Source organism: Corylus avellana, chromosome ca1, assembly GCF_901000735.1.
Source record: "Corylus avellana chromosome ca1, CavTom2PMs-1.0".
NCBI lineage: Eukaryota > Viridiplantae > Streptophyta > Magnoliopsida > Fagales > Betulaceae > Corylus > Corylus avellana.
Window position 1 is genome coordinate 5036145 of NC_081541.1, and position 14614 is coordinate 5050758.

At 36.6% G+C, this 14614-nt stretch overlaps 2 protein-coding genes across 3 annotated transcripts in view; one reads left to right on the top strand and one right to left on the bottom strand.

The window, feature by feature from the left end:
• Nucleotides 1-987: 987 nt before the first annotated feature.
• The window catches only part of LOC132168065 (UDP-galactose transporter 1), a 14342-nt gene continuing 715 nt past the window's right edge, over nt 988-14614 (top strand). The window contains exons 1-5 of one of the 2 annotated variants that reach the window (XM_059579133.1): nt 993-1439; nt 2909-3158; nt 3260-3467; nt 5214-5445; nt 5891-6372. In XM_059579133.1, the coding sequence (XP_059435116.1) occupies nt 1329-1439; nt 2909-3158; nt 3260-3467; nt 5214-5445; nt 5891-6118 (1029 nt within the window). In that variant the 5' untranslated portion in view covers nt 993-1328 and the 3' untranslated portion in view covers nt 6119-6372. Of the gene's footprint in view, nt 1440-2908; nt 3159-3259; nt 3468-5213; nt 5446-5890; nt 6373-14614 lie in introns of those variants that run through there. The other variant, XM_059579134.1, reaches the window with a different exon arrangement.
• On the bottom strand, nt 6578-8685 carry LOC132164618 (uncharacterized). The gene is made up of 3 exons (XM_059575157.1): nt 7880-8685; nt 7111-7232; nt 6578-7003 (listed from the first exon to the last, which is right to left on the bottom strand). The coding sequence occupies exons 1-3, from the start codon at nt 8288-8290 to the stop codon at nt 6853-6855; spliced, it is 684 nt and encodes a 227-aa protein (XP_059431140.1). The 5' UTR covers nt 8291-8685; the 3' UTR covers nt 6578-6852.

Genomic DNA, 14614 nt, shown 5'->3' on the forward strand with positions numbered 1-14614 from the left:
CATTTAAAATGTTAAATGGCATGTCAATATATACTATTAAATCTGTAAAATTTAATCAAATAAATATATCTGCTTAATTTTACTACTGATCAATTTGGAAACAACCCTTAGATTATACACTCCCACATGAAAAATATGCTATCACATTATTTAAAATTATTAAATATAGTGACCTATGTTCATCGTAATAAAACAAAATCTAAAATACAGGTTAAGTAAAAAAGACGTGTTTGGTGTAATTCTTTTGCTAAAATGATGTGACTTTTAAATTACCATTGAATTTTGATCAAAGGGTAATTTTAAAAACCAATTCTTTTTTACTCCCGAAACTCACATGTGTGTCTGAGGGACTCAACGATGGATTTACATTTTTTTTTTTTTGTACCAAAAAAAGAAGTTGTATTTAAAAATTGAAACCAAACATTTTTGTAAGTAAAATGAAGAGCATCCTATTCGATCCCCACATAAAATTCATTCCCCCTAAGATTATGCCGGAATTAATTGTGGTAGATGGGAATTTAATGATGATTATTACCGTTTCGGTTAATGATGACTATTACCGTTTCGGTCATTTCAAATTTTCAATGCACTTTAATTAGTCACATCTTAAGGCCCATAAACCTCCACTCTGATGCATGAATAAACCATGACCGCATGATCAGCCATTCAGGATGCGTCTCTCTCTCTCACAGTGATGAGCGAGAGAGAAAAAGTCCAAGTGTCCCACACGCGATTGATCAAGCATTGAATTCCAGTCTCCGAGCCATCAAAAAGGTTGAAAATTCAGGTCAAACCAGACCTTCCTCTTTACGTGTATTCATTGAACGGCTGCGATTTTGTGATCTCCAAACCTTTGACCTCCTCCAATAAGTGGTCCCTACGATCCCCACCCTACAGTGAGAGACATAGAGTGGGTCCGTCTCCTACAAAAAGGAAACATTGGGGGGGCAATAGAGTAATAATTTCCACGGCGTGAAAGACTGGGCGAGCGAGCGAGCGAGCGAAAGAGAAAAAAGAGAAAACGTTTAGAATTTTCAGCAAAACAGAGAGAGAAAGAGAGAGAGAGACACAGACATATACAACACATACACAAATCTCACATGGGACAACAAGAGCTACCTTCACCGTTACACCCTCTCTCACATTTTTAGACTTCATAGAGACCCAATTGCCCAATTATCTCTCTCTTTCTCTCTCTCTCTCTGTCTTTCTTTGTCTCTCTCTCTCTCTCTCTCTCTGTTTCTGTTTGGCCCAAGCTGTGCTCTGGGGGGCTTTGGGCTTTGGGAATTTCTCTGGTGATCTGAGTCTCCGGAGAGAGGGACAGAGTGATGGAGGAGACTAAGTTGTGGAACTGGGGCGTGATTAGATCTCTGCTGGCAATTCTCCAATGGTGGGGTTTCAACGTTACTGTTATCATCATGAACAAATGGATCTTCCAGGTTCCTTCACTTCCCTCAGTTGTGCTCCTTTCCCATTTCTCTCAATTGGGTTTTGCGTGTACATGCTCATGCTGTGAATTCTGTTTTCATATATGGATATTTGGAAATCTTTTGTTCTTTTCATTTTGTTTTTGTTTTTGCTTTGGATGTGTTTGTGTTTTGATTCGAAAACAGTGAAATTGTTGTTTGTTTCGATGGGCAGAACTACTGTGTTTGCTTTCTTAGAATTTTTTATGTGAGCAGTCGCTAAAGATGGTTAAATTATGAAATTATATGAAGGGCATAATACATGTTGTGGGGTTTTCAAAGACAGCCTACCTGCTGATACGCTGTTTCTTAACACGTTAGAATCTCTTAAGGAGGGTGGAAAAGCTGCTTGAATCGGAGGTTTCAGCGGCGCTGGTGATTGTTGTAGTTGTTGTTTTCGTCAATATTTTTATGTTGTTCTTGTTGTTGGCATCTAGCTTCTTTGCACAGAATATTACTTACCTTTTGGTTTGGTGAACAAGACAGCTTATGGCAAGGCTGTCAATTTTGTTTTCGTTTGAGCTTCGCGGCTCTGCGTGTGTGTGTGTGTGAAGTAGGAGAGCAGATCTATGAATTTGAAAAGATATGTGAACAGATCCATGGATATCAAATTATGTATTAAGTGACTATATATAAAGTAATTATGTTCACACAACAGTATGTGATTAGTGGGGGCAAAGTCATGAGGGAAGAAATTAACTAGAGAGATGAGATGACCTGCTTAAGAAATCAGGGTTGCACTTCACATTTTTACTTCATAGTTGAAAGTTCTGAAATTTCTAGCAATTTTCACTACAATTTTAACTTGATTTCCATTGCACATGTCATGCGTAGATGGTTGATGTTATGGGGCCCTCAAAAATTTTGATTACAAAGTTGTAATCTGCCGATATGTCTCTAAATTGTTCCCACTAACAGTCGTATTCAATATTGGTAAAGTTTAGATATTGGAGAGATAAGGCATTGTATATTTAGGAGCAATAGATTATCATTGTATTCTCATATCTGATAACTTGATAGGTTCACCTTGTATGGGTTATAATGACCCAATTTGGGCACAGGAAAATTTGCTGAATGGCAGGCAATGCCTACTTTTCCTTTCTATGTTTGTTAACACTGGTTAAGGTTTTCCTTTTTAAATTAGAAAAATGTTATGTTTCATAAATGTTTGGTGATGAGTTTTTGTTGCTGGGCTTTGTTTATTTATACCTAAATTCTAGTTCGACTCAGGGATGGATTTAGTAATTTTATTTGTTTGGAGAAGTGGAATTCTTATATTCTTTCACATGGAAGAGTTTGACTTTGTATTGGCTATAAAGGTCCAATTCCAATTATCGTTTTAAGTTACAATAGTTGGACAAAGGTTTGCTTTATCCTTGCTATTTTTGTAAGTTTTCTTGGTAACCCCATCGCTGATGTGAATCTGAATTTTTTTCTTACAGAAACTGGATTTTAAGTTTCCTCTATCAGTATCATGTGTTCATTTCATTTGCTCAGCCATTGGAGCATACATTATGATTAAGGTGCTAAAGCTGAAACCACTGATAACGGTTGATCCTGAAGATCGCTGGAGAAGAATATTTCCTATGTCATTTGTGTTCTGTATCAATATTGTGTTGGGAAATGTGAGCTTACGTTACATCCCAGTTTCGTTTATGCAAACAATAAAGTCATTCACCCCTGCTACTACAGGTCAGGTTTTGGATAAAATAATTCAATATCTCTGTCCTTGCCTTTTAGAATGAATCTTAAATCGTATTATAACCGCATCTGATATAGATGAATTTGTACAGTTGTTTTGCAGTGGCTTGTTTGGAGAAAATACTTTGACTGGCGAATTTGGGCTTCTTTAGTACCCATTGTTGGAGGAATCCTTCTCACATCAGTTACAGAGCTTAGTTTTAATATGTTTGGATTCTGTGCTGCCTTATTTGGCTGTCTTGCTACTTCCACAAAAACTATCCTCGCAGAATCTCTGTTGCATGGATACAAGTTTGACAGGTAGTGTCTTTGTACTTGGTGTCTTTTGCTTTTCCTTACTTAATACTTCATCATTTTGTTTCTTTTCTTGCTTTTTTTCTTGATTTTTCTGGACGCATTCTCCTCATCAACTTTTTCCATAAGTTTTTTTCATTGTTTCATTAGTGTTTTTGTTTATTTATTATTTTGAGTACCATCAACTGTAATATGCATGATATCTGATTTGTGTCTCCTCAAGTCGCTGCACTCTGAAGTTCTTTTGAATGATAGCATCAAAGTTGGTGTTTTTGTGTGCATTAAATATACAGCAAAGTATTTGGAGTCTTGTCTGTGTCTGTGTCCAAATCTAGGTTTGACCTTATGTAGTATACCTCCTATTGCTGGGCTCCTGTTCATGTCAGCCTAAAGTAGTTTCAGGTAAATGTGGAGAAGTTTGGGCAGTACCGGTAATTAATAACTTTGACAATAACCATAGAAAATAATATATAGAGTTTGCTTTGTTGATACCTTCTCAGTATGTGAATGAAAATGTGATATTTGATGGATAAAGTAGTAGTATGATATGTGGTCTAGGCTTTGCCTAAGCCATGCCTTCTGAGTGGTGTCCTAACTGCCTAGCCATTCTCGTTAATACCTTACCTGCACTGATGATGAGGGTGGGTATATATGTGAGAACACCATGCAATGTTGGATTCCCCAATGCATGAATTAGTTCCTCTCTTTCTTGCTGTTTGTGAATTATGATGACATGGCTTTTCTTTCTTTCTTTCTTTCATTTATGGGCATTAGGAAGTTGTCCATCTCATCTTTTACAAGGATTCTTTTTTTTTTTTTTTTTTTTTTTCAAAGTTCCCTTTTTTTAGGGTACTCTATGGCAGCATTTCTGGAATTTGAGCAGTCATCAGTGATGGCTGGGTTTGTGCATTTAAATGCTGTGGGCACAAAGATAGTTCAATTACCATAGTATGTTGACTCCCATGTTAAGTCAGTATGATACTTTTATACTGACTACTACATGTCCATCATTCATTGTGTTGTTAAAATAAAAAATAAATACAAAAAATTAAAGGGTGATTTCAATGCTTATAACAACTCAGTATTAGTTTATAAAGGATTTAAATGATTCTCTGTATATTTAGATTTCTTTAAATAAAAATGGAATCTTTGGTTTTTCTTTCCCTTTTCTTTTTTTCAATGCTTCGCAATTTAAAATTGTCCTTCAAAAAACTGCTGACTGAAGAATGAGTTCCCTGTAAAACATACTGCATCCTGGCATACTTAAAGGTATTTGTATAGGGCTAGGGGTTGCTCTCTGTAATCAGTAGTGTTCTCATACCTGGATTGATGCAGCCCTAGGCTAACTTGTTGGTTCGATGCTTAGTGTTCTCATACCTGGATTGATACAGCCCTAGGCTAACTTGTTGATCTACACCAACCTGTGACAACATTTTTAAATTCTATTATCCCTTCCCTATTATTTCTTGCAATTAAGTAGATCATGAAGATCATTATTATTAATTTTATACTCCCGATCTCCAATCTGGCCACTTGGGTGGTAAAATCATTGGTCTTCTTCTCTTGCTTGCTTACTCAAGTTGACGAGCTTTAGTTTAAGCATCAATCTGAGACTGATTTTTGAAGTACTCTGGTGTTTATGTGTGTATGTCTTTGTGCACCTGTGATTTAGTTTCTTACTTGTTTTATAAGTGCATGGTTCATGCTAAGTTATGCAATTACTAATTCCTTTTTTTTTGTTGGACTCTTCAGCATAAACACAGTGTACTACATGGCGCCTTTTGCGACCATGATCTTGGCAGTACCTGCAATGCTACTCGAAGGTAATGGGGTCTTGGAATGGTTTCACACCCACCAGTCTGTTGGTTCGTCCCTCATCATTATCCTCAGCTCTGGGGTGATGGCTTTCTGTCTTAACTTCTCCATCTTTTATGTGATTCATTCCACAACCGCTGTCACATTCAACGTTGCTGGAAACCTTAAGGTGAGATCAATTTAGTGTACTCAGATAATTTGAACTGTCTAATGTACTACCTCGTAATTATTATGTCAGTGGTTCTTTATTTTTCAGATATAGAAACATAATCTTTGTATTTAATGGACAGATGTTTAGATCCTATTGGATCCCCCCAACAACACTTCCAACCTCAAGAATGGCCATATCACTTGTATGCAACACATCCCTAATCTATTTGAATCCTTGAATTTTTTTCAAATGGTTCCAAGTAAGAACCTCTTCATATTCTCACCCTAATGTGCTGCGTCTCCATGCATGAATGAATTCTGTTGTATACTTCGTTGTTGCATATACTCTATTCATTGATAGACTGGATTGTTGCTGCCACTGTACATATAATGCAACCTATATTTTTAGTTCATTATTCCTTCTTTAAACTTTCTATTTATGTTGTCATGTTTGTTATGTACAGGTTGCATTTGCTGTCCTTGTTTCGTGGTTGATATTCCAAAACCCAATTTCAGCTCTGAATGCTGTTGGATGTGCTGTGACACTTGTTGGATGTACGTTCTATGGATATGTGAGGCACATACTCTCACAACAGTCGCCACCGCCTGGAACCCCTAGGACACCCCGGACTCCAAGGGCTCGGATGGAGCTGCTTCCACTTGTAAATGATAAATTAGATGATAAAGTCTGACTCGTAGATTAAGTTGAATGTGAGGATCCTGGCAGAGGGTAATAGGAAAAAAAGGGTAAAAAAGAAAAAGAAAAAGAAAAACTCCACTTCTTTGTTGTGTAAACTTGCATTAGTTCACAACAAATTATTATTATTTTTTTTCCCTCTTTCAGAACTAGAAATTCCTTCAGGTTCTTATATATTGTCATAATTTTGGTCTGAATGTGTTGAGATCCATAACTTTCCATTAATTCATATGCTTTTGGCATTTTACATATACTTGCAAATAAGACTATGCTTTTTATCTACCCACCCACCCAATTTATTTTTGTTTTTTTTGAAAACGACTGCTGTGCTGTCATCCTTCAACAAATACTTGCAGTTGCAGCTATATGACCTTCACCACCCAAGACTGCACAATTACATGTATTTTTGCTCATGGAATGAGCCCAACTCCATTAACAATAATTGAATAGAGAATAAAAAGGAGAAACAGGATTAGAATTTGAAGAATTAGGCATATTGTAAAATTGTTTTGCAATAGCCCCAAGGCATACCCACCACCCAGTAGAGTGAGGCGAAAAGAGTGGTCGTCAATGTTGGGAGAGAGATAGGTAGAGCTTTTATTTTCACTTGATTAATACATAGAGAGATCTAGTCAGTACTTGGTAGTTACAGAGAGTAAAGCTAAGAAGCTAATATTAGAAATTATCTTCCCGTATATATTAGTCATAATAGCCAGGAGGAGTCTAGGCCTAAGCCAAGAGCCAGAAGTTCTTCTGCCATCTGCTGCTGATTAGGTAGCCACCCATGCCTCTGCTCTGCTTCCTCACTCCAAAAGTCAAGCACTCCGCATTGTTAATGCACTGCTCCACAAACTCCTCTGTGCTGCTGGTCCCGCGTAAGCTGCATAAACCCCCAGCATCATTAAGTTATAGGAAAGTCAAGATCTATATGAAGTTTGGGATCAAAGGGTGGGAAGAGAAAGATCAGATGGTTAAGATTGGACCCACCAGCTGAAAATTGGAGATGGCTTCTTCTGTCCCAGCACTAGCACAGTCACTTCCAGCTTTTTCACTTGACTCAACACTGTGGCCAGTTTTGGCCCTTGAATAACCAGTGCTTCTACTTCCACCTGAACATTACCCCATTCAAGCAGATAAACACAACTATAAATGAAAGAGAGAAATTACAGGTCATCTCTCTCTCTAAGATTAAAAAGAAAGGAAAGCTAGTAGAAAACGTTCAGAAGCATCTGAAAAAGAAAAAGATGAAAGGAAAACTGAAGCTGACAAAAGATCATCCACCTTCTCCATCTAAAGAAGAGAAAAGAGGCTTCTAATTATTATTATTATTTTGAGGAGATTGCTAAAAAAAATGGAAATAGAAAAAGAAAAAGGAAGGCCAAGTACGATCTATCAACACAATGGGAATACTAATCACAATAGGGACCTACCAAAATCAGAATGAAAAGGCACAATGCTGAAGATAATTGAAAACCCATTTAAGCTAGCTCTGTATCTTCAATCTGTCACTCCCAAGACTCAAAAAGAGAAGGAAACATATAATAATCTCGCTTGATTTTTGGAAGCTGGGTTTTTTTTTTTGGTTTTCGTGTGAATCTTAGTTGCATGGATTCTCTGCTGTTTTAGGAGGTCTGAGTTGGTTTCCTCTCTGTTTTGAGATTTTGAGTTTCTTGGTGTAAACAAATTTCATTCATCCAATAATAATAATAATAATCCCACTTGATCTTGACCCTTGAAAGAGAGAAGAAGCACATACCTCAGGTCTGCAAGCCTTGCAAAGAGACCCAAGAGAGTTGGCAAGGTAAGGAGAACAGGAAGAAGAGGAGTCAGATGCGGTTTCAGAGCCATTACCGGAAGCAGGGATGATGTGAAGGAGAGTGAGGAAATCACTCTTGTTGGCTACATGTGTGAGCGCCCACATCATTGCTTGCTTGGAGTGTGAGGAGTCATCCACCACAACCATCACTCTCTTCCTCATCACCAACCCACCATTCTCACTTCCATACATGTTAAGCCCTTCCATCTGCTTCCAACTTCCCTCACAACAACTCTTACCTCTCCCGCCCCCACTCTGCTTCCTATTCCCTCCCCCTCCCCACCTGTTTGATGTTGATTTCCAAGCCTCCCTCCCACTCAGTTGCCTTAAAAATGAACCTGATCCTGCCATTTTCTCTTACACCTGCTCCCCAACTTGTATCAATAGTATAAGTCTACTAGTACAACTCTAGAGAGAGAGAGAGAGATGCAATGCAATGGGGGTTTCAGGGTTATGTGGGTGTGATTATTATAATGAGAAATCTGGGATGAGAGGAAGAGAGACAGACAAAAAGAGAAATGGGTGTTGGGTTAAAGGAGTTGAGAGTGGGGGAACCGATCATGATGCAAAGCCATGATTTTTTTTCTTTATGCAGGTTAAAGTGTCACGGGAATCCCTGCCCTGTTATGGCTTTACTCTTCATAGATATCAGAAATAGCAAACAATCACTACGCTCTGTTATGATGATGAAACAGGATTGTTTGTACTACCCTCTTTACATCTCTTTTAGATTCCTTTGCATATTTTTTTAATATTTTCTCATGATCTGTTTTGAATCATGGGTTTTTCCTTTAAAATTAAATTAAATAACAAATCATCCACACCAACTTGTTATCAATTTCATATCACAAGTAAGATAACTAATTTTGTACACAATTCACAAATTCCAAATTAACATTTTTGGGTAAACTTATCCAAATCCTTCACCAAATCGCATCACTCTGTAAAGTCATGTCATTGTGTCTCCATCAAGAATCCAATTCTGGGGTGTCATGACCTTTCGATGCACAATTTGTAGGCCCCAAAATGACGAGCAAATGATCATCAAATCCATAGAATTCTCATATCAGATAAGTTGATCATCCATAAACACACACCAAGTATGCAAATTGATGGCAGCCCAAGAAAAAATGAATTGGAGTTGGGGAGGAACAAGTATTCTCTCTGATTTTTGTCCGACCAAAATGAGATTATAATAATTTATTTTTTAATAGAGTGCATATACCTAAATCAAATATTAGTAAGGGGGTGTGTCTTTTTTCTTTTTCTTTTTCTTTTTCTGGGAAAGTAGTGGGGACTATGCTTCCCTCTTTGAATCTCTCAGTTGTCAGACGGCAGTAAATAATGGAATAGTACAGCCTATAATAAAGAAAGACGTTTTGGGTTAAAAATAAAACAAGATTTATTTAATGAATAAATTTAATTGCATTAAAGAGAAATGCAGTTGGAGGGAAATGTCAGAGTGCATGGGGCCTCGTGAATTGGGCTTTCTTGTTGTTGATGGAGTCAGATGAACTGAGACGGCAGGAGGTCGTACTTCCAAATTATTGCTCCCGTTTAACTCGCTGCCTCTTCTTCTTCTGTGGTCCATCCATTTCAATTGAATTGAAATTTCATCAATTTTTTTTTGGCGGGTAGTAATCATTTTTTTTTTCTGCCTCCCAAAATAATAGCTCCAAAAAAGAAAAAAAAAAAAAAGTCAAAATCAGTCCATATAATTTACCTCTCCACGGTTAAATTCTATTGAGTAACTTAAAGAGTTTTAAATTGAGTGAAATATTAGAGTTAATAAGATTGTGATACTTATCTTATTTAAGTTAGTGTCACATTAATAAAATCTGTTAAATAAGTTGACGGAATTTGACTGTATGTACTAAATTATTTTTTTGGCATTCTTAAGGGACTTTTGAATTCATTTTAATACTGCAATGAGTTAATTGTAAATCAGTTAAATCACGAGAACTAATTTTATATTTTTTCCAAGAAAACATTTCAAGTTGTTGGTTATTATTATTTTGTAACAAAGTGCTTCATAGACAACAAACAAACAAACGAACAAACGAAAAGCCCTCGCTAAAAGGGAATGAAAAGCCCTAGTTTGGAGGGAAGAGAAGGAGGTGAGGTGAATCTTTGATAATTTTTATTTTATTTTATTTTAAAGGGAATAATGTGGTTGTATTTTTGTTATTGTAATTTTGGCTTAATTTTAATTACGGCATATCTCTTGCCACAAAATTAAAGAATAAAAATAATTATTTCATTCCCTCCCTTTATTTTTAGTAATAATTATTAGAATAATCATTTCGTCCAAGTAAAGTGGGATTATGTATTGGGTTGAATTTTTTTAAAAAAATATTATTATTATTGTATTGGGTTGATTCAAGTGCAACTAATTAACTCTAGTAGTGTATTTTGTGTCAAATAAATTCTCTCCGGTTCATAATAAACTAAAAATAGTTCATAACTAAATACTTCTTAAAAATTTTACTGTCATAAATAGGACACCCCGTCACCTGCATGCCTACATATCACAAATATTAGCAGAAATCTTATACGTATCACGTCACCTGCATGCCTTTTTTAACAACTCGATCAGTCGCAGTGTGCTTTGGAAATTGGGATTTTTTGCTTAACCCAACAATTAAACGGCCAATCCCCAAAACAAAAAAGAAAGGATCAGCAGTTGAGAGAGAGAGAGAGAGATGGGGGAATAGAATAGTAATACAGACGAATTAGCATTCAGCAACAGTTTCCTTGCTTCTCGTGAAGTGTTAAGGGAGTAAAAATAAATTAATAAGACAATCTACATAATCCACTGTGGCCGCTGGGTTATGTTTCCCATGCACACTCGCATCGCTTTTGTTGTATTTCAAAGTTTAATTATATATAAAATGTGTTTATTCGATTTTTTTTTTTTTAAACCAAATGCATTTAATTTGTACACTACTTCTCCAAATCCATAATATCCCTCTTCCACACGGCTTCGCAAGCAGCCATCGGTTTTGATTTTTCCGTTATCTTTTTACCTGTAGTATCAACATCACTTTTGTTTGGAGTTTAAATCTTAGATTTACTGCAACCTCTTCTACTCACATAAGGTGACTTTCTCCCCAACAATCTTACCATATATGTCATGAGCAATGGGTCAATGGCAGTGTGTGTGGACTGCAAGTCTGCAAGCACCAACGCCCATTTGACTTTCTCCCCAACAATCTTACCATATATGTCATGAGCAATGGGTCAATGGCAGTGTGTGTGGACTGCAAGTCTGCAAGCACCAACGCCCATTTTGGCTGCTTCCGGTAGATCATCTAACAATTCTCTATTCCCGTGGAGCTCTTCAGATTCAAATCCCCATCTCAAAATACAATTGCCTTACTGTTATTTGTTTCACAATCCACGGTGGGAATTATTTATCTTAGTTTTCACAGCTAGTCTGAAACTAAGAATTTTTCGAGTGACTTTTGCACTCACACATACCACCATGGCCATTAACACCAACACTAGTTCTGGTAGCTTTTCTTCTTACCCTTTCCATCTCAAACTTCCTCTCAGAGGTTGTGGAATGGACTACTACATTGAATCGTGTTATGTTTTGGCCTTTATTTTGGTTATTTATAATTTTGAGTTACTTTGGTTTGCTGTTGTAATGTTATTATCACTCATCAATTAAAAAGAAAAAAAGAAGATAATAGTGCATTTGAAAACTCATTAGCTAAAAGAAAAAGTATATTAAATGTGATTAAATATGTAAAAGGACCTGAGAAAAAGAAAAAAAAGAAAAGAAAAAAAAAGAGTGATATACAGTATAAAAACAAAATAACCCTGATTCGTAGGAAGAAATACCACTTGATTTTAAAGGCTATTGTATTCTCCATGCACCTCGATGCTCGATAGTATCAAAATAATGCTTTTAGGGCTCTAATTGGAAGTTCAAAATGGTAAAAAGACCAATTTCTCAATTTTAACCCCTAAATTGAAAGTATCTTTTATCACCATATTTATATGCTTGAGTGCTATTGGACAATGAAAAAAAAGAAAAGAAGTGGCATTGGACAACGAGTTGAGAAAATTTCTTTATTTGAATGACCATGCATTAGATAATACAATTAATAAAATAGAACCACTATAAAGCTTTACAATGAGGGAAATGGAATTGAATCATATCCCAAGCTGGCTCAACGTAGCTACTCCGGAAAGCCCCTTCCATCAGGGACTGTTGGGCTGTGGCTATTGACACAAACCAACATAAAATAATGCTGAATATTCCCTTTACAGCGAACTCGCCCTTCATCTAGTTATGTCACATTCTTCTATAGCACTCCTCTATCTAGCCAATGACCATATCATGGTATAAATGAAAAGGTTATAGCATCTATTCTGTTAGTTCTCCTAGTTGGAATTTCTATCTCACTGGGATGAAATCTTCCCAAAAAAGTTATTTTGATCCAGAAACAATATGTCTTCAGGCGACAACCCTAATGAACCAGTACTCAAGTAGTGTCGAGCAGCCCGTCCCCTGCATTCAAATATCATACGACTAATTGAGCAACATGCAAGGGATGTGCCACCAATTATTAAAAAATCAGCAAGAAAGCCTATTAAACGTTCTGAGCACATACCTCCGTCTTCTGGTCTTGCCAATGCCTCCAGACAAACGGGAAGCTTCTGATCTTGAAATGTGGCGCAATGAAGAGAGATACTCACAGAATCCAACATCTCTTGCCGTCAAGTATGATCTTGCAGGAATTATGGACTGGATTATATCAAAAGGACTTGAATTGATTTCACTGCATTGCAGACACCAAATAAAATGTTTCTATTAACAAAAAAGCATGCCAAAACCTGTTTGAATTAGTTAGAAGACAGACTGCTACAAGTGTCAATTTTAAGGCACCTTGTTTGAATGAGTCATTTAACTGACCAATTGAGAACATACATGGAAAATTTTGCTTAAGAACATAAAACTCGCACTGGGTCATGTTCAAATCTTACATTCGCACAGCTTAAAACTTTTACGGAGGATAGTCCATTGCATGCCATGGGTATTTATTTTTTGATAAGTAATGTATATTCATTCAAAGCACAGACGGCGCAACCCTAATACACATGGAGTATACAAGAGAGCCCCTAAATTATAGAAAAAGAACATAACTCCAAAACCTAAAAAAAAAAATTAGAGACATGCACACTATTCCAGGCCACTTTCCATGTATACATGGATTGTAGCATCATCTTCTTTATCTCTAGCAACCTACTCTCACGATCTTCAAAACTCCTTGCGTTCCGCTCTCATCAAAGACATCACATTAAACACAAGGAAGCCAACCTCTAGATTTGCAAAGCATGACGATTTCCCAATTGTAAACATAAATACAAATTGTCCCCTCCAACTTCCCAACAAATTTTACTTAATTGTTTCAATTATTCTCTTTTTTAAATAAATGAAAAAAAAAAAAAAAAAAAAAAAAGATTAGATATTTACCACCTTACACAAAACTAGAATGCAAAACAGGTTATAAAAGAAAAAAGGGAAAGAATGATGAAGATTGAGAAGGGAATTGGTGCCCTGCTAGAACAGAAGCTTCACAGCAGAAAATGATGGGATAAGGATTCTCATCCAAAAAAGGAAAAAAAATGTTTTTGGTTTAACATCTGTCCAGGATTAGGGTGTAGGGCCACGATAAGCTCTTTGACAACTTGTAAAAGCTGCAGGAAACACTACTACAAATATAAAGTTGTATAATGGTATACATACATGTTATTCTAATGGTGTATGAAGATGATTATAACAAGTGAGTTGAGGTTAATACCTTTTTGATAAATCACTTTTAGGTGGACTCATCTCTAAACTCCTCGCTGCATGCAAAGTCCTAGTTGTTCTCATATCATGTCCAATTAATTTACCCAACGCCATCATATTAGTTGTGGAAGCCAACATCTCTGAGGGTAAATCGACACTGCTCTCACAAGCAATCTTTGATCCTAGAGCAGCTATGTCTTTTGCATAAAAGCAAAAACCATGCTGGGCAATTGTTGATGTCATCCGTATTTGCTCATCACACCAGCTGAATGCATCTGATCCCTCAGAAGGGACCTCAGGTTCCAAAGAATCCTGCAAATTACCAAATTACCATAATGAACTACACACACATAATGAGAGGATAGGTTCACACTTTTAATCTACAAAGTAATTACACACTTACTACTAATGGGCAGTTACAAAGCAACACGTCAGCTTCTGAGATCAGACCACTCATACCATAAGCAAGTTTGATACTTTTAATTGCATCGTGTTGTTCTAAGCCAACATAATGCCTTAGATCTGTCCGGCAGCCACGAAGCTTTATCCATGACTCTTGTACTAAATCTGTCACCACCAACGAGGTAGGCTTCTCTACAAATTTGTAAGCCTTATCAAAATCCACGCGACTGCACTCATCCATCACTTGATAATTTCTTGTACCCTCCACATTTTCATCTTGAGAATCTTCCACCTCTCTATTAGAAATGTCTGGATCCATATCACAAGTATTTCCCCATCTGAGTATAGGTTTATCAAGATTGTCTGCTTCAACTGGTAACGGGGTCTGAATTGAATCATTGCTCACAGAAACTTCCAAGGTATCACGAACATGACCACAGGACACCGTTCCAGATAACAGCTCTGTTACA